The sequence below is a fragment of the Mastacembelus armatus genome, chromosome 7 (assembly GCF_900324485.2).
Source record: "Mastacembelus armatus chromosome 7, fMasArm1.2, whole genome shotgun sequence".
Taxonomy (NCBI): domain Eukaryota; kingdom Metazoa; phylum Chordata; class Actinopteri; order Synbranchiformes; family Mastacembelidae; genus Mastacembelus; species Mastacembelus armatus.
Genome location: NC_046639.1, coordinates 14,700,599 through 14,726,146, shown reverse-complemented (window position 1 = coordinate 14,726,146; position 25,548 = coordinate 14,700,599). Strand labels below are relative to the sequence as shown.

General features: G+C 39.5%; 1 protein-coding gene across 1 annotated transcript; it reads right to left on the bottom strand.

The window, feature by feature from the left end:
* Positions 1-3,122: 3,122 nt before the first annotated feature.
* mfn2 (mitofusin 2) lies at positions 3,123-24,026 on the bottom strand. The gene is made up of 18 exons (XM_026333099.2): positions 23,640-24,026; positions 19,273-19,454; positions 17,804-17,939; positions 17,399-17,561; positions 17,139-17,263; positions 16,732-16,840; positions 16,403-16,510; positions 15,324-15,477; positions 14,951-15,018; positions 14,407-14,528; positions 13,304-13,430; positions 12,932-13,036; positions 9,967-10,069; positions 9,049-9,269; positions 8,693-8,848; positions 8,109-8,305; positions 7,245-7,379; positions 3,123-4,932 (listed from the first exon to the last, which is right to left on the bottom strand). Exons 2-18 carry the CDS (start codon positions 19,448-19,450, stop codon positions 4,863-4,865), a joined length of 2,277 nt encoding a protein of 758 aa, XP_026188884.1. The 5' UTR covers positions 19,451-19,454; positions 23,640-24,026; the 3' UTR covers positions 3,123-4,862.
* Between the last annotated feature and the right edge of the window lie 1,522 nt (positions 24,027-25,548).

The following is a 25,548-nucleotide window of genomic DNA, read 5'->3' as shown; positions in this document are numbered from 1 at the left end:
ATAAATATAATAAATTAAATGGTATTGTTTGGTTAACTGGTGACTTTAAATTACCTGTAGGTGTGAATGTGAGTGTAAAAGTCATCTGTGTCAGACTTGTCATAAAGCCCTTTTTAGGAAAGAGGCCCTTAAACAAGGCTGTTTTTTTTTGTCTTTGACTTCAGAATGCTACAAACTGGCTAGCTGAATGAAAAAGATTGTTAGTCACTAAGAGCATTCTGCCATCTGCTGGCCAGATAATCAAATAAGGCAAAATTTTCCAATGTAAATGCTGAGGCAATGAAATGTCCTTGCAAGGTCACAGATGATGGGATGTAATTAAGTACATTTATCCAAGTACTGTACTTAACTGAAGTACTTTATTTTTATATCACATTGATTTCAATATGAGATCAATATGATATGAGTGTGTTCCTTGCTCTTTCTCGGGTCAGCCACTAACTCTGGTTCAGTCATCAACTGAAAAAGATTTTCCACTAAATATTAAATATTATGATTTAATTTGACTTTATGTATATTGAAAATGTTAAATATTTCTTTATGTGCAGTCACAAAAACATCAAATGTGAAAAAACTGACTCCAATTTGGATAGCCCCAGGAAAGGAAGATCAAGTGGTCCCTCTGCTGCTGTGGAGATCATTAGAGTTACCAGCCTCACAAATAACCAGTTGAAGGCACTGCACAATAGAGAACTGGTGAGTCTATATTTCATGGGAGAAACAGAAGTAGCAGGCTACTGGTATACAGTATTTTGACCAGACTGTGAGAAATACACTATGGGTGGTATAATGACCTGACCCCATCTAGTATACGCTGTTCTCACAGCTCACCATCGTGCAGTTTAATTGGCATCCACCAGAGAATACCAGAAATGGGAGGTCTGCCATTGTTGTCCTGTCCTTTTCACAAATGAAAGCAGGTTCACAGTGAGTATATGTGACACGTGTAAAAGAGTCTGAAGACACTGTGGTGCCTGTAACATTATTGATAATGACAGGTTTGGTGGTGGGTCACTGATGGTCTGATGAGGTGTATCCTTGGAGTGCCAGCAGTAACCTGATTGTTGTGAGGTACTGGGATGAAAAAAAGTGATTGTCCGATTTTACTCTAGTGCAGGGGGCCCTTCACAGGTTGATGACTTTAGTTTCTATTCGCTGTTAATGTAATTTTGTTCTGAACAAATTATCCAATGTACCAGTGGCAAATCTAAAAATCTTTACATGGGGTGGCAAATGTTTTGGTAGGGTAGCATGAGAAGGTGGTATATGTGAGTCCTTAGAGTAAAAATCAAATTCTAGATCTATAAGTTAATGGAACAAAAGTTTCACAGATGTTTTTACAATATATTTATTCTTACATTATATTCACAAATACCTCCCAGACAGTCCTAGACAAAAGGAATAAATTCCTAACTTGGTTTGAGTTGAACTGCTGCAGTTGGTTACACAGAAAAACTCTGACACAGCAGCGGCAACAGTACAATGTCAGGAGGTGTTCAGGGACAGTGCAAAGTGTAGGTCATCTGTGTTTTCAAAGTGCTCAGAGGTCCTTACACTGGAAAATAGACTTAAAACATAAAAATACCATAACTAAACCAAGACATTATTTATTTTTACTGATCTTCTCTTTTATTTTTTTTTACTTCAGGTAGATTGCCACACTGATACTTCTCTACTTTTGAGTAACATTCTGAATGTAAAGCTTGTATTTATTTATACACTATCATTTTTAATTTTATTTAGGTGAAGGATTTCAATACTGGTATCAAGGCACCAAGCTGGGCTGTGTCCATTTATTCTATTCATAATAGAAGCAGTACTGTGCGCGATACAAACTCCAAATCTTTTTTCTTTTCTTAACCGTTTCATTAAAAAACTGACAGTGGAACATCTTTCTGTATATCACAAACAATAGTCATAAATGAAGAAGCATTTGACAGAGACTAGAGTGTTGGTCCTTTTCATCAGATGATCACTGGACAATAGGTACTGCCATGCATAAAATCACTAAATAATAGTTAGGAGGTTGTGACTTAGTGTGATGAAAAAAATCGACCACTGTCTTTTCCCTTGAACTTGTGTGGAACTTTTCATTACTTGCAGCAACTTGTCTCTTCACCCACTGTACAAAAAGAGTCTCCCAACTGTTAGGTACCTTGATTATCATAATGACAGTAAGGATTTTTGGTGACCGCCTGACCTTTTCTCTAGTACAAATAATAGGCATTTTGCTTTTGTCCATAACTATATGAGAATCTATTGGTCAGACTGCCAAATTTAGTCAATGTATTCAACAACCTGACATATACTGAATTTGTAAGATCGACGCCGACATTCACTTTTCAATTCAATTTGTATAGCACCAAATCACAATACAAATCATCTCAAAGTACTTTACAAAAACAAAAAACCCAACAAATCCCTTATGAGCAAGCACTTGGTGACAATGGAGAAGAAACTCTCTTTAATGGAAGAAAAAACCTCCAGCATAACCGGGCTCAGTTTGGGCGGCCATCTGCCTCGACCGGTTGGGGTGAGTGGATAGAGCAGAGAGAAAAGAACAGTAACAATAAACAACAAATACACACTGCAGGTTGGTGGGGCCAGTAACTGCACATCAGCGATAAACAGCTCCAGGACCAGGGACACCTGCAGAAGGTACAGAGAGAGAGAGAGAGAGAGAGGGAGGGAGAGAGCACAAACTAGGGGAGAGAGAGATATTCAGAACAAAAAAAATTCAACTCTGATATACTAGTCAATGTCAAACATTTTCTGTTAGATGATTTTTGGGAGAATAGGAAAAACAAAAGCGCCAAACACACACACACACAAAAAAAAATAAATAAATATATTCTATTTACAGATATATTTCACTTGATGACGTCAAAGTAAACTTAAAACACAGACAGCGGATGAAAGCTCAAGGGGAAAAACTAAGCTGCAGCTGCAAATTCCAGCGATATACCATTTTACTCACATCACTGCCAAAAAACACTGCAGACTTTAATAGTTCTATTTCACAAACACTCAATATTCAGTGTTAGTGTTGTGTCATTTTTTATTTAACATACAGATATTTTGGAACATTTATAGAAGACAATAAGCCAAACACAACTACCTTGTGGTTTTACAATTTATGGAAAAAATAATCTTTATTGGGAGGGGGCAAACAAGCAGCAAATTGGTAAAGTGCATGTCTTCACTATGAAGGAGTTGTATGTCAGCCTTCCTGTTCACTTTGCAGCACAAAGTCTGAGGCTTTATTTTACAGCATAGCCAAAAACCAGGTATAATTTACTTTAATGGGTTTTAATTCTTACATCAATTCCCAATAGAAAGACCAATTATTAATTGATATTATATACACATTTTATAAAGCAGAAGTACAATTTCATTTCATGTGTGTTTGTGATATATCAGCTGGGTAAAGAGACATTTTTAACATAAATCCATAACATTAGCATTTCTGAAAAGACATTTGGTTAATAAAGAATAATGACTAAGATGGTAGTGGGATATCGTACAGTGTAAACAAACTTTAGTTCTCTCTGCTGGACAAACTCTCCATTGAAGATGCTATTTGTGAATCAACTTCATTACTAACATCATACATATCAATAATATTACTATTAACCATTACTTAATAAGCGACATACCAGCTGATACACATCTCTATACGATGCTAATAGTGGTGGATTGACAGACCATAGCCAAGTTCAAATTAATGTGTTAAAAACTACAGTGACCAGCTGTTTAAGCCAAATATGGGGTAACAAGCATCTTTTCAACTATAACATGCAAGCATCATATTTCATGTTTTTCCATTAAACCAACATCCAACTACCAACTTTTAAATTACTTCACAGCCCAAATAAACAATCCATGAAAAAATATATTTAGGTTTACTCACAGAAAAATATAAAAGAAATACACTCAGTAAATGTAGATAGTGTTCTATTCTACATTTTGGGTGAACAGGTAATATTTACTTTATATCATTGGCAAACGGGCTATTTGAAGTATGTGAAGTGCCCATTCAGAGACTGAACTTTGGCAGAAAAACCCCTCTGCACAAGTACAATCGACTCCAGCTTTGACAGTAGTTTTTTGTTGTTACTGTGAAACCATCAGACAAAATGTGAACATCTCAATACAGCAGTTTCGTTTTCTGTGGGATTTTAAACAACCTCCACCTCAATGAAGATCATTTCTGGTAGCTTCCTTCTCTGCAACACTCTCTTAAAAAGCCTACATTTACATGTGCTTCAACATCTGGAGGAATAAATAATTTAGCTTGTCTTCAGTTCACTGCATTATAACTAACGTAACACACTTTGTTCAATTCCCTCGTGAACATGGCACTTCCAGTGTTCAAAATATATATACAAAATCAAATATAAACATGTTCAAAATCAATGTCACACAAATGAAAAAAGAAGTGGAATTTCTTTGTCATTTAATAGTGCTATCAAGGATGCAAGAAGAGCTCAGACTGTACTTCTCCAGTCACCTGGGGACCTCAACACAGCTGGCAAAACTGCCTAAAAACAGCATGACATTAAGGGGAAGTGTACTTCTGGGATCCGTAGTAAAACCATTTTTTTGCATGTTGGTGTTGATATTCACAATAGCCTGTCTTTTTTATTATTTTTTTTAGCTTTGTGTGATGAGTCGCCCATTTACCTACTGGAGTCCCATACTGATTCTTGTGTCTATTTATACATGCAACATTTACTTAGTAACCCTTACTGCTTATGTCATATATTCCATTTCTCATCATCTGTTAAGAACACTGATGACTCTTTATCTCATTAACTTCAGGCAGGTATACCAACTGCTTCTCTGGAGGATGCTCTCTTTGTTTACTTGCTGTGGTGGAGGTACTGCTGAGTGAACATGTTAAGCTCGCTGTCCAGCCAGCCTGCCTTGTTCCTAACACAGCAAAACACACAGGCATTACTAATATACCCATTTACTTAACAAACTGCATCTCTGAAAGTAACTATGCATACAGGTAATGACAACAGCTGTGTTGTAAAATGGACTATACTAATTTTAATGAGTAATCACTGTGAGAGTTTAGTTCATTCATTCATTCATTCTCTATACCCGTTTATTCCTAATTAGGGTCACAGGGATCTGCTGGAGCCTATCCCAGCTCTCTTCGGATGAAAGGCAGGGTACACCCTGAACAAGTCACCAGTCCATCACAGGGCCACACAGAGAAAAACAACATCACTCACTCACATTCACGCCTATGGGCAATATAGAGTTACCAATCAAGCTAACGCACATGTTTTTGGACTGTGGGAGGAAAACGGAGTACCCGGAGAAAACCCATGCAAGCATGGGGAGAACATGCAACCCCCCACACAGAACGATCTCTGCCAGGTTACAGGACCTTCTTGCTGTGAGGCAACAGTGCTAACTGCTTAGCTACCGTTCTGAGCAAGAGTATAGTTAACTTTACTAACTATAGTTTCTGCAACACAGCTCCCGTACATTGTTATAGGTGATATACAGTGGGTACAGAAAGTATTCAGACCCCTTTAAATTTTTCACTCTTTGTGTCATTGCAGCCATTTGCCAAAATCAAAAAAGTTCATTTTATTTCTCATTAATGTACACTCAGCACCCATCTTGACAGAAAAAAAACAGAAATGTAGAAATTTTTGCAAATTTATTAAAAAAGAAAAACTTTAATATCACATGGTCATAAGTATTCAGACCCTGTGCTCAGTATTGAGTAGAAGCACCCTTTGAGCTAGTACAGCCATGAGTCTTCTTGGGAATGATGCAACAAGTTTTTCACACCTGGATTTGGGGATCCTCTGCCATTCTTCCTTGTTGATCCTCTCCAGTTCTGTCAGGTTGGATGGTGAATGTTGGTGGACAGCCATTTTCAGGTCTCTCCAGAGATGCTCAATTGGGTTTAGGTCAGGGCTCTGGCTGGGCCAGTCAAGAATGGTCACAAAGTTGTTCCGAAGCCACTGCTTTGTTATTTTAGCTGTGTGCTTAGGGTCATTGTCCTGTTGAAAGGTGAACCTTCGGCCCAGTCTGGGGTCCTGAGCACTCTGGAAGAGGTTTTCTTCCAGGATATCTCTGTACTTGGCCACATTCATCTTTCCTTCAATTGCAACCAGTCGTCCTGTCCCTGCAGCTGAAAAACACCCCCACAACATGATGCTCCCACCACCATGTTTCACTTTAGGGATTGTATTGGGCAGGTGATGAGCAGTGCCTGGTTTTCTCCACACATACCGCTTACAATTAACGCCAAAAAGTTCAATCTTGGTCTCATCAGACCAGAGAATCTTATTTGTCATAGTCTGGGAGTCCTTCATGTGTTTTTTGGCAAACTCTATTCAGGTTTTCATATGTCTTGCACTGAGGAGAGGCTTCCGTCGGGCCACTCTGCCATAAAGCCCCGACTGGTGGAGGGCTGCAGTGATAGTTGACTTTGTGGAACTTTCTCCCATCTCCCTACAGCATCTCTGGAGCTCAGCCACAGTGATCTTTGGGTTCTTCTTCTTCTTTTCTCTCACCAAGGCTCTTCTCCCACGATTGCTCAGTTTGGCTGGACAGCCAGGTCTAGGAAGAGTTCTGGTCATCCCAAACTTTTTCCATTTGAGGATTATGGAGGCCACTGTGCTCTTAGGAACCTTGAGTGCTGCAGAAATTCTTTTGTAACCTTGGCCAGATCTGTGCCTTGCCACAATTCTCTCTCTGAGCTCCCTGGGCAGTTCCTTCGACCTTATGATTCTCATTTGCTCTGACATGCACTGTGAGCTGTAAGGTCTTATATAGACAGGTGTGTGCCTTTCCTAATCAAGTCCAATCAGTTTAATTAAACACAGCTGGACTCCAATGAAGGAGCAGAACCATCTCAAGGAGGATCAGAAGAAATGGACAGCATGTGAGTTAAATATGAGTGTCACTGCAAAGGGTCTGAATACTTATGACCATGTGATATTTCAGTTTTTCTTTTTTAATAAAGTTGCAAAAATTTCTACATTTCTGTTTTTTTCTGTCAAGATGGGGTGCTGAGTGTACATTAATGAGAAATAAAATGAACTTTTTTGATTTTGGCAAATGGCTGCAATGACACAAAGAGTGAAAAATTTAAAGGGGTCTGAATACTTTCCGTACCCACTGTACATGCCTCACCACTACCCCACAAAGCATCTAGTAAACATCTGCACACTTGTCCTTCTGTCTAGCTGTTTATGTAGGTATGCTCTTACCTTAGTAACTTAGCCTTGCTCTGTAGGCTGTCCAGCAGTTCAATCTTCCTGTTCATATCAGTGATGTTATCTTCAAGGTTCTGACGTGTCACATCTACCTGCTGGCAGAGCTGTGCAAAAACACCTGCCAACTCCCTGATACCCACAGACAGCAGGGACAGGAACCGGATTAGAAGAGATTATAACAACAAAGACTATTAAAAAAAAACAAAAAAAACAAACTCATATGGTCACATTTAATGTTTAACCATAAAATCCAAAACTCTGCTTCCAATGTCTGTGTCAATTATAGATAACATTGCAATGTTTTGAAAGCCCCTTTTACATCACATCTTTTTGTTAGCAATACAAAACATATTTTAATAATAATACAGGTAGCTGGATTCCCTCCCTACACGCTGCATTCTGTTGATTAACAGCACTAACAGACTATAACACAATGACATTTATCAAATGCTCTTACAAAGCTAAAATGAGCTTACTTAGCTTACCAAGGAAAAGAAAAACAGATGAGGTAACTAGGTACTTAGAGAAACACTTCTCTGTCCTTGCTATCTTAGGGCCAAGTTAATAGCTTTTATACTGGCTCTTTTCCCCTTCAGTAATGGCCTTTCGGTAATTACTATACTGGAACCTTAGCTTACCTACATACTGGGTGACTAAAGTAATGTGACTACAGCCATCAGGCTGAAAAACACACAGCAATGGCTGTTTTTCATCTCTCAAAATACTCCTCACATTCTTAATAATAGGAATCATTATAAATAAAAGCTAAATCAATTGCTTTTAAATAATTTTTTAAATTAGCATATTAACTAGTCTGAGGTGCATAGTAACTGTGTGTGGTCAATTAACAATGCTCACTGCTGGACTTGGTGGCTGCAGTTGGATCCTGTGTAGCTGACGATAAGCTGCAGCTTCTCACTGGCATAGTCGACAAACTGTCTCTTGAAGGCTCTCTCCTTGGCCTTAGTGGTCCACGTGAGTCGTTCATAGACATAGAGGAGCCCATAGAGGCCCACTGATAGGGCAATTAGACGCCAGCCCACTGCCTTCCAGATCTGCACACAAAGCATTTGATATGGTTGAACCTAAACAAAATCTGACTACAGAAATATGAGTTACTAAAGGATGAGTCCAGCTGCGCCCAGACACATTTGATCCTCAAAGTCCAGTTTGTTTGAATAGTGTCAGTGTTCCTTGCTGTGCCCGGACACAGCACGCAGAACCCTGGCCTACTTGAAGAATTGGGTCTGGTCAGGGTTCAGCTGGACTCGAGCACACTATGCACAGTTTAATTGCTAACCATGCCCAGGCACATCACCAACTCTCTGGCCAGGGACGTTGCAAGTGCGTTGTGAGTGCAGGCCAGCAAGGGAGGGAGTCGTGTTTCATTTACATGTCAGCCATACCTATTCTAGTGTGTGTGTTCATGTCTGTGTCCTCACCACGCCACCAACCACAAGGACGCCCATGGAAGTACGAGAAGTCAGGGAAGCAAGACCTGTCACCATGGAGACCATCAATTCTTCCTGTGTCATGGAGCTTTGTGGGAATGGAGGAACACTGGTGCTGACAGGAGTCAGGGCCATGGGTCGAGGTACCTGCACAGAGAACATGGCTTTTAACAGCACAGAGCACAGGGATAGCTCAGCACAAGCGACCTGGGTGTTCCAGACAGCACATCTAGTCCAGAGAAAACAGGAGCTGACTAAAGCATGGCATTTGTTACAAGTGTTCTTGAACACCCAGGTGTGTCATTTCACTGACCCAGGAAAGGGAGTTTACGCTCCTGAGGTGTTACCTGATCATTGTAGCCCATGAGGGCCCGCCGGGTGTTCTTGGGCCCCAGGAAGCGGTTGACCAACATGGTCCAGCCAAGAGAAAAGTGGAAACTGATGTCCTCTTGAAAGTCACTGCAAAGCTTGTCACAGGCCAGGTCATAGCTGAGGTTGAAACACTGACGAGGAACCAGCTTGTCTACCTGCTCTTTGACTGGGCTGGGTAGCAGAGGCTTCAGACCCTCTGCACACACATGGACAGGGTAGAGGTCAGCAAAGAAAAACTTAACTGTCTTCCTGTTTTTTCACACAGATCTGGGGCTTTCACATGATAGACAGATGTTATATTCAAAGGCTCAGCAGTTGGTAAACCGTGTTACACAACCAGTCAATACACATAACAGGACTGTGCATGTTGTTTGCATCATTGGGAGTTTCTTTGTAATATTCTTGCCCTTTTGTTGCATAATCATTTTATGAATTAAAACTAGCTACTGGTCTCTGCCTTACTCTTCTATGATTCTGTCTATTCCTTTGGGCAATACTGAGAAGATCTAATTTATGTATACTGTGTAATACACAATGCAAAACTTCTTTTTACAAGGTCATAATAATAGTAGACAGTGAATGGACATATTTCATATTTACCATAATCATCAGGGCTGAAGGACAGTGCTATTGCACATTAAGGTTACAATCATAAAAACGTTTGTCATTCTACAGCAAAGACTGGCAACCCAACCAAAAGAATACTACAAAGAAATCTACTGAATAGTGTGGGGCAAGATGCAGACAAGATACCACATGACATATGCTTACGGCATGACATGATATACCAACTAGCAAACTGTAAATTGTATACTAGAAGCACATTGGAGTCTGTGCAGTGAAAACAATAGGCAAGAAGATGTTTCTAATAATTTGTCTTTAGGAGATTTTACCGATCATGTCTGTCTGTGTAGCCTGCAGGGCACTGGTGATCGAGGCTGAGCATCTATCAGACATGTTTTTGCCAAGACCCTCTTCTATGTGTCGATGAAGTTCCTGAAAGAAAAAAAATTTAAAAATTAAAAACCGTCTAAAATCACAGCTGCTGTTATTTCGTTTCCTTAAAAGCTTAAGTCCATAACATTCTATTTTGCCCGGCCATGACTTGCTCCACACACGTCTTGTTTTTATTATTAAGGTATGTCATAAACAAAATTAATGCTACAAATTGTTTTTGTTTACTGCTAGCTACCATTTGAGAACGTGGGTCTAAACGTGTTACGGATTACTGATGTAAAACTCCAGATGAGTCTTCCAGCTTGCTTCTGTCTTGACTGTCGTACAGTCTGATATTTTGACAACTGTGATCCAACAGTGTGACATGGGGATCATGCTCGTAGAGTCTGACAAAAAACAATTGCAAAGGACTAATAAAAACTGTGCACTGTGAGCCCTGCTTAATAAAAGCTCAGGCTGCATTTGGGCCTTTGTGCCCAACAAATGAGATTGCAGAGATACATGAGAACATCATGACTAACTCTAGACTGTTCTTACATAACACAGATTACATGGGATTTATACAGTTTTACTGAGCTAACAGGAGGCCAGCCTTACGCTGTGCTGAATGTAGAAATGAGACTGGTCTTGGTATAAGAGCAAGGAAACATTTCTTAGTGACACAGGAATATTTGAGAATGCTCACACACCACATTCATCACATTCCCATTCCGGATTACAGTTTTATCTGACAGTCACATTGCACACTGATATAAACGTGACTTTTCAGACCAGCTCAGGAGATGCTCACAAAATTAAAAGAATAACCTCTGGGATCTCAATATGTAAATGCAATGTGTGGAACAACCACATCTAAAAGATTCACAGGATGAAGTATTATGACAGTAACATATTAGTAAGAGTAGCAATTAAATACATATGGATCCAGCAATCCACTACACATGGGTGTGTAAGCACAAAAACTATGACTGACAAAGATCAACTGATCACTGACATGAAAAAATTTCATGACAACACCCTGACATACTTTTAGCTGGCATATGTCCCCAAGTGAACATGCCTAAAACAATGTGGATAGTGCAGAAGCTGTGTACACACGTCAGAAAAAAACATCTGAATGTCACTGTGTATGAGAGTATAGGTACAATAGAAGGCTCAGGTTTACTCAGCATGATGCATATACAGTGCTCAGCATAAATGAGTACACCCCCTTAAAAAGTACTAATTTAATCAGTAGCTAAATGAACAAAAGAACAATTTCCAAACTTTTCACAAGGCTGAGTTTCATTGAACACTTATTTAACTCCATAACATGAAATTAAGGTTAATAATCTAACTTAGATCACAAAATCTTCAGTTTTACTCAAATTGGTTGAAGCAAAATGAATACACCCCGCAACAAAACCTACTACATCTAGTATTTTGTATGAGCACCGTGATTTTTAAGGACAGCACCAAGTCTTCTAGGCATGGAATGAACAAGTTGGCGACATATTGCAACATTATCTTTTTCCATTCTTCAAAAATAACCTCTTTTAGAGCCTGGATGCTGGATGGAGAGTGATGCTCAACTTGTCGCTTCAGAATTCCCCACAGGTGTTCGATTGGGTTCAGATCGGGAGACATACTTCGCCATTCAATCACCTTCATCCTGTTCTTCTTCAGAAATGCAACAGTAGCTTTAGATGTGTGTTTTGGATCATTGTCGTGTTGGAAAAGTGCACGACGACCAAGTGCACGGAGTGATGGCAGCACCTTCTCCTTCAGTACAGAGCAGTACATTGTTGAGTTCATGATACCATCAATGAAATGCAGCTCCCCAACACCAGCAGCACTCATGCAGCCCCACATAAGGACACTGCCACCACCATAATTCACTGTAGGCACCGTGCATTTTTCTTTGAAATCCTCACCTTTACGACGCCATACAGTTTTAAAACCATTAGTTCCAAAAACAGTGATCTTTGTCTCATCACTCCAGAGTATAGAGTCCCAGTAGTCTTCACCTTTTTCAGCATGGGCCCTAGCAAATTCTAGGCGTGCTTTTTTGTGCATGGGCTTTAGGAGAGGCTTCCTTCGTGGACAATACCCATGCATGCCATTCCTCTGCAGTGTGCACCGTATGGTGTCACGGGAAACGGTCACTCCAGTTTGGCTTTCTACTGCTTTAGCTAACTGCAGTGAACTTGCATGGCGATTTTCTTCAACCCTTCTCATCAGAAGACGCTCCTGTCGAGATGTTAACTTCCGTGGACGGCCTGGACGTCTCAGTAAGACGGTTGCACTTCCATCTTTCTTAAATTTTTGGATCACTTTTGCTACAGTATTTTGACTGATATGTAAAGCTTTGCTGATCTTCTTGAAGCCCTCACCTTTTTTGTGTAAAGAAATGATTTCCTTTCTCAGATTTTGTGACATTTCTCTTCCATGGGGAGCCATTGCTGACAGTATGAAATGGGAAGGGCTTTTCTTTAAGTAATGTCCTTTTATAGTTACCTGTCTGCTGGACACCTCTTAAATGAATCATTAGACTCACTTGTGGTTGAATGCCTGTCAATTAGAATTTTGTAGTCTTAAGTGTGGCTTTTCTCCTAAGACTATAATTGGGGTGTACTCATTTTTGCAACATGGGCTTGAATGAATTTGTTAGGAAAATCACTTTTTTGTGTGTGCAAATTAACAAATCTTGTTTGCAATCAATGGCCCACATTTGTGGGAGTATTTTGTAGTATAGTATCTCATAGAAAATGTTGATTCTGAAAGGAAACTAAAGGTTTTCTGACAAATGTAGTGGGGTGTATTCATTTATGCTGAGCACTGTCGCTAGACTCCATTCTGCTCTGCCTGTTTAAGCTCATATTAAGGACAAAGAATTATGTTGAATAAGTGTATTATACTCACATTCTTGTAGACCTTGAGCACCAATGGTGATGGGTGGAAGTCCCTGTGAAAGTCATCAACCAGCACATGGAGCTTCCTAATCTCCTCTGCCATGGCATTAGAAACCTAAACGTGAGCAGAGAGCATTGGTGACAACTATTTCTTGTTTATGTGTTCCCTGTGTAGTCTGTTAAACCACAGACAATCAGAATCTGCTCACACCTCTTTTGTGGTATATGTTGAACTTGAAATTTAGGGGTTATGCACTTTTAGGAGTTAATTTTTACTTCTATTTAGTCAAGAATAATTAAATAATGTGACAAATCATCAATATAGAGCTCATCCACTGTAGCTGCCCAAGAAGGCAGTTATATTGTGATATTGGTGGTTTACCTGTTTTTCTACTTCTTCAGTAATTTTCTTGATCTTGGCCTTACAGTCCACAGTCAACAGGTCAAGCTGCTTGTCTATGAATTCCAATCGATCCTGACGGTCTTCTTTGGTCTCAAGGCAGTAGACCCTATCCACCCACACAGCCACCAACACACAAAACCTTCACTTAAGGAAGAGCACTTACAGCCTGAATTACATAACAATATACAATAACAATCAGTCTAGATTGAACACATCAATGTAAATCCAACTGAGAATAGATGATTACAGCTGGTTCAAATCTTGGGCTCACATAGTACCATATTATCCCAATAGACCACTTCGCTCTCAGAGTGCAGGTCTACTTGTGGTTCCCAGAGTTTCCAAAAGCAGAATGGGAGGCAGAGCCTTTAGCTATTAACCTCTTCTCCTGTGGAACCAGCTCCCAGTCTGTGTTCAGGAGGCAGACACTCTCTGTACTTTTAAGGCTAGACTTAAAACCTTCCTTTTTGACGAAGTGTATAGTTAGGGCTGGCTTCAGTTAACCCTGAACCATCCCTTAGTTATGCTGCTATAGGCCTAGATTGTCCAAGGACCATTGGTGCACTGAGCCCCCCTACCCCTCCCCTCCCCTCCTCCCCCCTCACATGTATATTCCACCATTGAATGTCACTAACCTTGTGCTCTCTCTCTCCCCTAAGTTTGTGCTCTCTCCCTCTCTCTCTGTTCTCTCTCTGTCCCTTCTGCAGGTGTCCCTGGTCCTGGAGCTGTATATCGCTGATGTGCAGTTACTGGCCCCACCAGCCTGCAGTGTCTATTTGTTGTTTATTGTCGCTGTTCTTTTCTCTCTCCTCTATCCACTCACCCCAACCGGTCAAGGCAGATGGCCGCCCAAACTGAGCCCGGTTCTGCTGGAGGATTTTTCTTCCATTAAAGGGAGTTTTTCCTCTCCACTGTCGCCAAGTGCTTGCTCATAAGGGATTTGTTGGGTTTTTTGTTTTTGTAAAGTGCCTTGAGATGATTTGTATTGTGATTTGGTGCTATACAAATAAAACTGAATTGAATTGGACATACTATACAGTCTAATTTAATACACATGTAACCTACTTTAGTCTTTGTCTCACCTCTGATCTTGTGCAGCGATGTGTACAGAATCCATAATGCGGCGCAGGGCTTCAGAGATCTGCTTGGCCCTTACTGTGTGCTGCTCAAATTTGGTCTTCACTGCTGACTGTGAGATACACTCCTAAACACAGCAATATCAGCAGACAGTCCAATTATCCAGAGATCAACTTGAGAACAAGAGATGAGCATGAAAGACTGAATACTTCACAGTTTCAACTGTCGTGACAATGCAGTTTTGATATTTAGATTTAATTTACATAATGAATTATATAATGATTTTAAAGGTTTATGCCATTTTAGCCAAGTTAACTGTGTGTGTCACAATGGCCCACAATATGTTTAGCTTAACACAAACACAGGATGCAGGGCAAAACTGCTAACCTATTGCTGGAGTGTTTTTTTTTTTTTTAAAAAGAAGATAATGACAGCGAAGGAGTTGTTTCATATAAATGGTGCAGTCGACTAATCAAGAGGTAAAAATTTGTGACTTATTAAAACTCATTTAAATTTTATTTGTAGTTATTATATTAATGTGGCTCTTACCTCAAATCGCCTTTCAAAGTTCTGGAACTCAAACATTCTGGCTTGAAATCCCTCTGCAAGAGCTCCACCTATAACAGGACAGCAAAATGTAAAAGTGTACAAGCTTGCTTTCTGTGTAGGGCTGACTCTGGGTTACTGGTTGGTACATGAATTTCAGTAATATCAAAACAATTCTATAGTATGTTTAAAGTTGACATTCATTGAAACACATTACATTTTTATGAAATTATTTTCATGAGTTTTCCAAAACCTTTTTTGACCATTTGACCATCAGAATTTTTCCAGGCCCCCAAAAACAAAAATTTCAAATTTCAGGATTTTCCAGGTTTATCATACCCCTACCAACAGATTGCAACATGTCTACTATCCCCACCTGCTTCAGGCATTCCTTGAGCCTTCTGTACTCGAGCCTGCAGTACTTCCTTGGCAGACACAAAGAAGATGCGGTCACTGGCCTGGGCTCGGTCAACCACACCCAGCTCATCCACAAGGAACTTGGTGCAGCGGTCCATATGTTGCCTGCGAACCTGACACAACAAGATATAATGAGTGGGGGACTTCAGGAACTTCACTGAGCCTATTCTCAGAAACAAATATTAGGTAGCAGAGTGCTCCTGATTTACATTTCATACAATCGTTCAAGCAAATATACTTTTTATAAACATTCACCCTTCCTACGCTGTAGTATAAATGTTCAGATCATTTTATGTTTCTTAATGTAGGAAGGTAAAACGTGGATGTTTCCTGTAACCATATTACCACATCTACTGACTAACTTAGTAAACTAACCTAGAGCAGAGACTTCATAAGTATGAGGCTAAGACTGCACATATAGTTACAAACAATACATACAGAGAACCTCTCATCTCATTCAATAACTTAAGGACCATGGATAAGCAGAGTAAAATAGCACACAGATAATTGAGCCAAAGACCATTGAGCCATCCAACTGCTAGCACAGTTTACTGGTTTACTCAACAACCTGTAATTGAAGCACAAGGAAAGTACTGGATAGGGGATCAAAGAAGAAAGAATCCTATCACACAAGGGAACAAGATTTGCCTTGAAACCAATATTTTGCTGTGGATGCCCCAGGGGGCGAATACTTTTCCACAGCACTGCACAAGTCTGTAGAAAAGTGCTGTCCTGAAGCACTAGCTAAATACTTTGGGTAAAAGCAAACCGATATTATTACATGGTTAGGCAAACACACGCACACACACACACAAAAAAAAAAATTCCACTCATGACATTAGCAAGAAAGGCCTGTGTTACTAGAATTAAAAAAAAAGCTCAGAGCCAAAGCCAAACTGCTAACCATGTGTAATGTGTCAGCATATGCAGTTCAGACTTTTAAGTTTATGGATGGTTGCACCGTTTTTTGTATAACACTACCATTTTTAAATTTTCCATTTATGCCAATGTCTATGTTTCAAATGGAAGATGACTGACCTCTTCCATGTATTCAGGTTCTGAGGCTGAGGCATCCCAGCGGTTGTTGAGGATGAAAATGTTGGGACTGGAGAGCCGTTCATTAACCTTGTGGAAGAAGGACTTCTCCTGTAGAAAGATATTTTCATCTACTTTAAAAGGCATCAGTTGCACATACGTTGAATACTACAACCATCTGGCAGTTTATTTCACTTTATCTCACTATAAAAAAGTGTTTTCACTTCTAGGGATGTGAACGGCTTCTCAAGTTAAGAATTCTTCACAGAAATCTAACCACTTAAAACATGCTGTCTGCTTTTTGCATGAAATCCACAACCATTTCGTCTCACCGTCTGCATCAGTGTAGACTCAGAGTTCGCCACCAGAACAAAAACATCAGCATCCAGGCAAAATTTGTCAATCCAGCTGTCCAGTTCTGTGGTAACGTCGATACCTGGGCTGAAGAGAAAAATATAACATAGAATAAGTCAACTGTAGTCCCTAGTGTTTGTATGGCAAAGCATACTTGCATGAGAGATGTAGCTTTATACACATATATATATATATATATATGTTCTACAGAACTGAGGCAAGTGTGAACTTATTCTGAGTGAACAGCTACTTGAAATTCTTCTAAGGAGCACAGCCCCACTTGCATGTAACTCTCTTAGCTTTTCCAACATTGTCTTTATCTATTTTAATTATTAAGCACAATTCCAGTGGTATATGTGTGATATTACTTCTACTTTAAACTCACCTGTCCACCAACACCAGATCATCCCTGAGCAAAGCACACTTGGCTTTAGGCCACATAACACAGACCAGGCTGCCAGCATCCAGGTCCTCATCCTGGTGGAGAGCGTGGGCCAGGTGGTTCACTGTCTGTAAAGACAACAGCACAATCAGCTGAGGTGACATACAAAGCGAGAACCAACATTCCAATTAGAGACAGAGTTGGAGTCCACGTTTTGACAAGTTGATCAGCATGTAGATGTAATGTCAATGAGTTTTGCTGACCTTTATGCTCTTCCTCTCCTCAGAGCCTTCAGTGAGGAGGAAGGCCTCGTTACCATCAGTGCCTTCCACCCTTAAAAAGCAATTGGTGGTGTGTCCTATCCCGGACGGCAGCACCTTGTCACATAGCATCGCATTGATCACTGAGCTTTTTCCATTACTGGTCCTACAGAACAAAACAACAAGCCTGTCAGCAGTGCCTAAGCCAATTAGACATGCAATACTTTTACAGCTTTACTTTTAGTTGGTAATTTAATATATGCAAGTTTTTACAGCTCTTCAAAACTGGACTTAAAACTAATTAAAACAAAAAATATATACAAAGAAAGGTAAAAGGATGAGGTAAATTCAATAAAGAAAAAGTCATACTAGTAAAGAAAGGGTAAAAAACAGATACAATATACATACCTTCCAAAAAAGACCACCTTCATATGCCTGCGGGCAAGCACTTCCCCAATACCTGCCACCTTGGCAAGGTATCCCCGGACCTCTTGGACCTGCTCCTCTGTGGTGACTGGGTCCAGCTCTTCATTTTTGTAAGTCTCTAAAATGATAAGACATGAGGTTAATCATTCTTGCTATACTTTCCACAGGTATTCTCTTTTCAATAGACTGGAAGTGCAAGACCAAACTACATCATACTTGTCATATTTACAGATATATGCATGTCAAAATCTGCATTCAGTGAAGCAGTATTTTTAGTGCCAAAAGGTGCTTGTATATTGCCATCTTTGCCAGATGATTAAGCCTACAGGTCCTAGTGCCCTTTGGAATTTTAGGTTTATCCTTGAGCTCTTTCTAAACTATGAGCAGGAATTTCCATTCTCATCACACATTTTGCAGATTTTTTTTAATAATTTGAAAGCTTCATTTATTTCAAGTGGAGTAAGTAGTAAGTTATACTAGTAGTACTTTCAGAACAGAACATCACAAAGCACTTAAGTGAAGAAAAATAGGCTGAGAAAAATTAGGGAAAACCACAGACAATACAGTATATGGGTTCTAAATTTCTTTGATGGCATCAATATTTGACTTGTTTCTTATTCTGCAGGCAGCATGGTAGCTGAGTGGTTAGCACTGTTGCCTCACAGCAAGATGGTCGTGGGTTCGCAAACTGGCCTTTCTGTGTGGATTTTGCATGTTCTCCCTGTGCTTGCGTGGGTTTACTCCGGTTTCCTCCCACAGTGCATGTTAGGTTGATTGGTGACTCTAAATTGCCCATAGGAGTGAGTAAGAGTGTGTGGTTGTTTGTCTAAATGTGGCCCTGTGATGGACTGGGGACCTGTCCAGGGTGTACCCCTGCCTTCCACCCAAAAGAGAGCTGGGATAGGGCTCCAGCAGATCCCTGTGACCCTGGTTAAGGAATAAGCAGGTATAGAAAATGGATGGGTTTCTTATTCTTGCATATCAGTCCCTCCTGCTGAAGAGGCAAGGAGGGTTAAGGAAAAGGTGATAGGAGAGAGGAAATGAGGAAGTATGTTATATGAAAAAAAGCCATGTTCCATGTTCTGCTTCTGGTAACAGCAGCTCATCTGAGTCCACTGTCAGTGTGACTGTAGTCATGTGGTGACTTTAAATAAAGTTCTATTGTACTCAAACCCTATGTGTTTTAAAAACCTATAATGATTTAGTATGCTGTTTGAAAAAGGATGAATGCATTAAGTATAATGTACCTGGTCCTTTGCAAGGTTCCAAGTATATCTTCTCTCTTTAGTAATCTCTTAGTTGAGTCTATTTGCCTTGGTGCACTATGCAAATAGGGTCTTTAAAGTTAAGTGTTTAAAATAAATGCAATCTTATTTCTTTAAAATAGAACTATGTCCTATACTTTTTCTTTAATTTACAGGTGCCAGAGCAAATAGCATGGTGGAGGGTACCTTCTAGAAAGGAAGTACTCTCCTTGATGTAGGCTCCTAGCTGTTCAAAGATCCCATTAATTTTCTTCTTTGCTGTGACAAAGTGCTTGAGTGGTGATGCATTCACTTCTGCCATCAGTCTTTTATCTTTCTTGCCGTGGACTGTGTTGGTGTTGGGCCGTGGGAAAACCAAAGACATGGCACTGGACAAAGGAGAGAACATCAAAAACACTCATTAAAGCATGTCTGGAAAATGTTTCACTGAAATTCATTTGAGGAAAATGAGGCCCAAAAAAAATGAATGAAAAAATAAATAAATACAAAGAGTCTTACAAATGTGGATTTTAAATACCTTCACCTTGTGTAAGAACTGTCAAAACTGCTTAAATCTGCTTAAACATTTTAATTTACCTTTTTTTTTTAAATTTATATACACCAGCACAAAACTTAGGTGTACCCAAATTTCTTTCACATTGTCCTTAGAATAATAATTATATATTTAACTTTTTGACATTTCCCACAGTTATTCATTGTGACTACACATAAAAATGCAATTGAAAATCATCAAAATTAAAATTACTATTAAAACTAAGAAAGTGCCATGCTTAAAGTGCGTTTGACGAATTTAAATGACGACACACACTGTGGAAATGCCTGTTAGGGCTGTGCAATTAATCGCAATCCCAAAACAATCACTATTTGAGCATTTGCAATTTCTAAACCACACAATGCGGCGATTTAATAATTATAATTCAGAATATTGCAACGTTCTTGTGTGCATGTTTAAGATGTGAACCAATCACAGGTCACTCAGCGAACCGCGCAAATTACGACAATGCTGAGCGGGAGAATAGAATAGGCGAACAGGAGGAAAAAACAAAATATGGATGGAGGTCAGAAAAAAATTGGTTTGATGCTAAAGAAATTAATGAGACTGCGGCAGTACAAGCACACCCACTGAGGGGTGGGTCAATTTAAATAGTAAATCGGATTTTTTGTGAAACAATAAATAAATAATTAAAAATCTGGGATTTTTTTATTTTTTAGGCCACATCACACAGCCCTACCTCAACCATATGAGCTATGTGAGCAAAAGTAATACATTTTTGCTTTTTTTATTTATTTGCCTCTGGCTCGGAGTCTGATAGTCTGAAGCCATTTCTATCTCCAATACTGGTCAGGTTTAGCAATCTAACCTGCGGGAGAAACCAATGGCCATTTTAGACTAGATTCAATTTTATTGATTCATTGCTGATGTTGCAGTACAAGGCAATAAAATACAATTAGCATCCAACCAGAAAAAATATTTACATATTTACAGGGTGGATATAATTGATTATGAATATGAAAGTGCAAGGGATACATATACAAGGAATTGCACCAGTATGAGGAATATACATTTATAAATCATATTTGCAGATGGTTGTGAATAGTCCAAGAATAAGAAACATTGTAAATAAAGTCATGGTATATTGATTATGAGCAGGTTATATACATATTATGTTAATATATAAATGTTGTACCACACTGTCATGGCAAATACACTGTTCTATGCTGCTGTCTATTGGGGGAGTGGCATTACAGACAGATACTGTAGGCGCCTGGACAAACTGGTAAAAAAGGCCAGTTCTGTGCTAGGCAGGGGTCTGGACCCTCTCAGAATTGTGGTGGGGCAGCAGATGTGGAGGAACCTGCTTTCTATATTGAACAATAACAAACACCCCCTACACAATATACTGACTGAACAGAGTAGCAGCTGCAGTGGGAGGCTCATCTTACTGTGCTGCAAAACTGAGAGGTTGAGGAGATCCTTTGTCCCCACAGCCATTAGACTTTTTAATAGTAATTGCTGATATGTTATTTATGATATTTAAGTTTTATGTTATTGACTGAGTGCCTTTATCTGTTTATTATATTTTATAGTGAAATTTCTATGTTAAAGTTAATATAAGAGCTGCAGGACAATCTGAATTTCCCCCACAGGGGATGAATAAAGTATCTATCTATAAGTACAGGTTGTTATGGAAAGTGCAATGAAGGAGCCTATGTCTAAATAGTACTATAAACAATATGTGCAATGGCTATGAATAGTACAGTCTGTATATACACTATATATACAGAATGAGCAGTGCAAATTTAAGTAAGTTCAAGTTAAAGTGCAGGTAGCATTAAGTTCAGTATGGAGTTCAGGTGGGGGGCTATTGGGGGGCAGAGTTTACCATGGAAACGGCTGTGGGGAAAAAGCTGTTTCTGAACTTGCTGGTCCTGGTCCGGAGGCTCCTGTAGCACCTCCCAGAGGGCAGGAGGGCAAACAATCTATGGGCTGGGTAAGAAAAGTCATTCGTAATGGCGTGTGCTGTCCTGAGACAATGCTTCCTGTAGATGTCCTCAATTTTACGACACAGAGCTCCAGTGATGCTTTTGGCAGTTTTCACAATCCTCTGCAGGACTTTCTGGTCTGACATAGAGCAGTTTCCATACCAGACTGGTATGCAACTGGTCAAGATGCTCTTGATGGTGCAGTGGTAGACGTTCACCAGTATGTAATACAGTTTTCTTAGGTGTAGGTTGGATCTGCCAGGGCTGGGGTCAAGTATATCTCTATTGGTGGTAAGCACAACATTTTTCTTGGTGAAATAAGTATCTCTAGGCCTACTTCGCTTCCTCCTCAGCTACCGCTGTTCTGTTGAACAATGGCTAGCCAAGATTTGAGTTGTAAATTCTTGATTTACAACAGAATAATCGCTTTTTCTCAATTACATAGTTTTTCTGATCGTTGAGACACGAAATCGAAATTCGACTAATTGCACAGCCCTACAAGTTCACCACAGACATCCTGGCTGCTCACCCCGTGTGAACTCAACGAAGACGTGACACTTTCGTATTTCAGCAGAGGAAGCCAGAAAAAACATGTAGCCACAGGGACTTACTAATTACATTCTGACCAATATACATTTACCAGTATACATGTTGTGCAAGCGTGATTTACGTGTGCGATATAACGTGTGGCTATAAAGCCTTCATGCACCCTTTTGGCTTGGTTTGATCAACTCGGCCCATTCTGGACATAAGGTCTGGTCTGCTCGTGATTCTGTTGCTTACCTATTAAACTTGCCATCCTGTAAGCTGTATTCTGCCTGTTCTTACATTTTTGCCACTACACCAATCAGTAGTGAAGAACCCACCACTTCTCAGTTTTTGATTTACTCTGGGGGTAAAAACGTAAGTCACACACACGCTAAATTAGGTTAGGCCTACCAGTGCAACCCAAAAAAAAAGAAAAATTATAATAATTTTAGTTGCACTCAACAGATTTGTGATGGTATTTGTGAAAGAAAGAAAAGAAAGTATTCAGTCACTTTTGCACACTTTGTGTTACATTTAATTATAAAAGAATTTTAAAAAGTGGTAAAAAACGTGCTTTTAGAAATGTCTGCAAGTATTTAGAGGAAATGTAGTTTTTAATAGTTTTAAAGAACTATTCATGGGTTGAATTCATTTAAATAAACTCAGTCTTGGTCGTATGTTTTACATCTTTGTCATGTTGAAAGGAAGAGTACTGGTGGTTGAGGCCATCTGCTCCAAGGAACACAAGGGTTCCGAAATTGTTTTATAAACTGTCACAAATTCTCTCAGATCACCTCAGAGAGAACTAGCACCAAGTTTGTTTTTTTTAGAGTTAGGTCCAGGTTACAGTACCTAAGTACAAACATATCAGTAGGAAAAGAGACTTCAATACAGTACCAGGACTGTGTCCCAGCAGTGCATGAGGCAATCCAGAACGGAGCCAGTCAAACACAAAGGACACCAAAAACAACCACCTCAGAAAAGGCACAGTATCAACTAAATTGATGAATCTGTTTAGAAGTAATAACGTTATTACATGTAAAGGCTAGATTACAGATGATTTTAAACGTGACTGAAATTTGTGACTCTTTCTACCACCTGTCTTCTGGAGGCCATTACTCAGCTGTGACCTTTTACACAGTTTGAAGGTAACACTGCAGGCGTGGTCTACGTGACTCACGTTATGCTTTAAAAACGAATAATGTGTTCATTACATTCAGCAGTAACACAAACAGACTCAGAACATACAATTGAAGATGAGATAAACAGAAAAGCTAGACTGACGTTAGCCTTTGCTGAGTTCAAGCTGTCTAGTGTTAAACAGTAGACACAACAGCGTAAGACTCAAATGTCCATCAGGTTTTGTTCTTTTTACTATAATATAATGTGGTGACTTTCTGTCCTGGCTACCCATACAACACGTAGATTTGTATTTCAACACAGATTGCCTCAAACAGGTTAAGCTAACTTTGATTAGCAGCGTCCTGCTACGTTAGCTTATCGAGTAACAAAATGCAAAAGGTACAGGTTTCATGACTTACCATGGATGGGGTCGTTGCTCACAACTACTTCTCTTGCATCCTGGCTCGAGGCTTTTAATAACAGGCTAACGAGCAATTAACGTATTCAAGCGGCAGACCGATAATAACCAGCGTTAGCTAACGTATACTAAGTACAGGGCTTTCTCTGGACGTTTCAAGAGTGATTAAACAGCAGCAAGATGCCCCCCCCCCCAAGCCGCACTACTCTCAGTAAATCGGACAATGTAGACTGACTAGAAATCACAGTGTACTAAATGTGCTCCAGACACTAAATGCATTCAAAACGAGATTACTTGATGTGTTTTCCAAACAGCAATTTCTCCCCGGTGCACAACACCACCTCCAGTTTCGGTATTTGGATCACGGCCACCTACTGGTACAGCGTATGTATTACACTTCTACACTTCTACTTCTATTACTTCTATGTCGTCGTCGTCGTCTTCTTCTTCTTCTTCTTCGTCGTCTGCTTCTTCTTCTTTTTCTGATTTAATAACGGATCGCAAGCAGCTTTTAGGTGCATACCGCCACTTACTGTACACTCTTTCTCCTTCTGATGTATTATAATGTTCCAGTGTAGTACTGCCCACCACTAACAGTTCCCGTTAAGATGTAGTTCTCATTATTTCAATTGATTTGTTGAATATGGTCCCTTTATTTGAAAAATTGCTTTCTGATATTTGCTAAAATGTTTTTTTCCCTTTTCTTCTTTGTCTTTACGTATTAGTTTGTATTAGTTTTGTTTATTGCATTAGCGTCCTCATCTTTAACCACTGACAATTAACTTTACAGATGTTTGGCTATCAGATTATTTCCAGTGCGATCTAAAGCTAATCACTGAGAAATGTACTGTCTTGTCACTGGTCACAATTGCCAGTTAGATGTTTTGGTATTTGATCTAAATGATTTTTCTGCTCATATAATTTCCAGATTTGGCTTTTTGTTTGTCTTTTAACTTTTATAAAGGTTTTAAATATATTAGACATATTTTTTCAACACCTCTAAAATTTTCATGTTTTATAATAGTCCCCTGGTCGATGTACCTTTCTATCTGCCAGATTTCCTGTCTTACGAGAAATCAGAATAACCCAGCTCACTTACACCACAGCATTATTTCTTCATGCTAAATCCAAAAGAAATGCAATAAAAAAGATCCTTGTTGTATTTCATTCCACATTCTTTAAATGAGCTGGCAGTTTACAATTTCTAAAAAGCTGTAAGTACTCTATCACTAAACATTGTGTCAAAAATGTATCAACATTCCCTTCTCTCTTGGAGGCTGTGCAAGTACATCTACTGACACTTCTGGTAACATTTTCAGTGATATTCCAGGAATCATCAGGTGTTTTGGATCTTTCAACATCATACACCATCTTCCAGCCAACCCAGCTGAGGCTGATCAATTCAATTTATGTATCCATTATCTATACCAGCTTATTACTAGTTTAGGGTCACAGGGATCTGCTGGAGCCTATCCCAGCTCTTTTTGGGTGAAAGGTAGTGATACTATGTTTAAGCCCATATGCTCAACACACTATAGATTTTTTAAAACTGAAGTGTCAATTAGCAGTGTTTCAATCCCCGCTTCAACACGCCCCAAATCACGTGACCTGTGTGAGTGAGGCCTTGTTACATCACATCACGTATCGAACTGCTTCATGAGAATTTTGAAGGGGCTGGGCTTTTCAATATGTCAAGGCTCCAAAAGGGGTCTAAATCACTGCACAAACCATGTTTTTTTTTGAGGGGGACATTGCTAGCAACATTATTATTATTGCCATTTGTCATTTGAATTATAGTAAGTGACTGTTAGTTTAGATTTAGGTTTAGGTATATTTAGTTTAGTTACAAACAGTGAATAACACATACACACACCACACACACTTATTCACACACCAGACAGACAATAGGA

Coding starts and splice junctions, on each gene's coding strand:
- mfn2 (XM_026333099.2), bottom strand. CDS start 19,450: ATGTCTTTGGTTTTCCCACGGCCCAACACCAACACAGTCCACGGCAAG. Junction 15,019..15,323: donor TCAAGGAATGCCTGAAGCAG/GTGGGGATAGTA, acceptor GTCCTGTTATAG/GTGGAGCTCTTGCAGAGGGA. Junction 7,380..8,108: donor TGCAGCCACCAAGTCCAGCA/GTGAGCATTGTT, acceptor TGTGGGTATCAG/GGAGTTGGCAGGTGTTTTTG.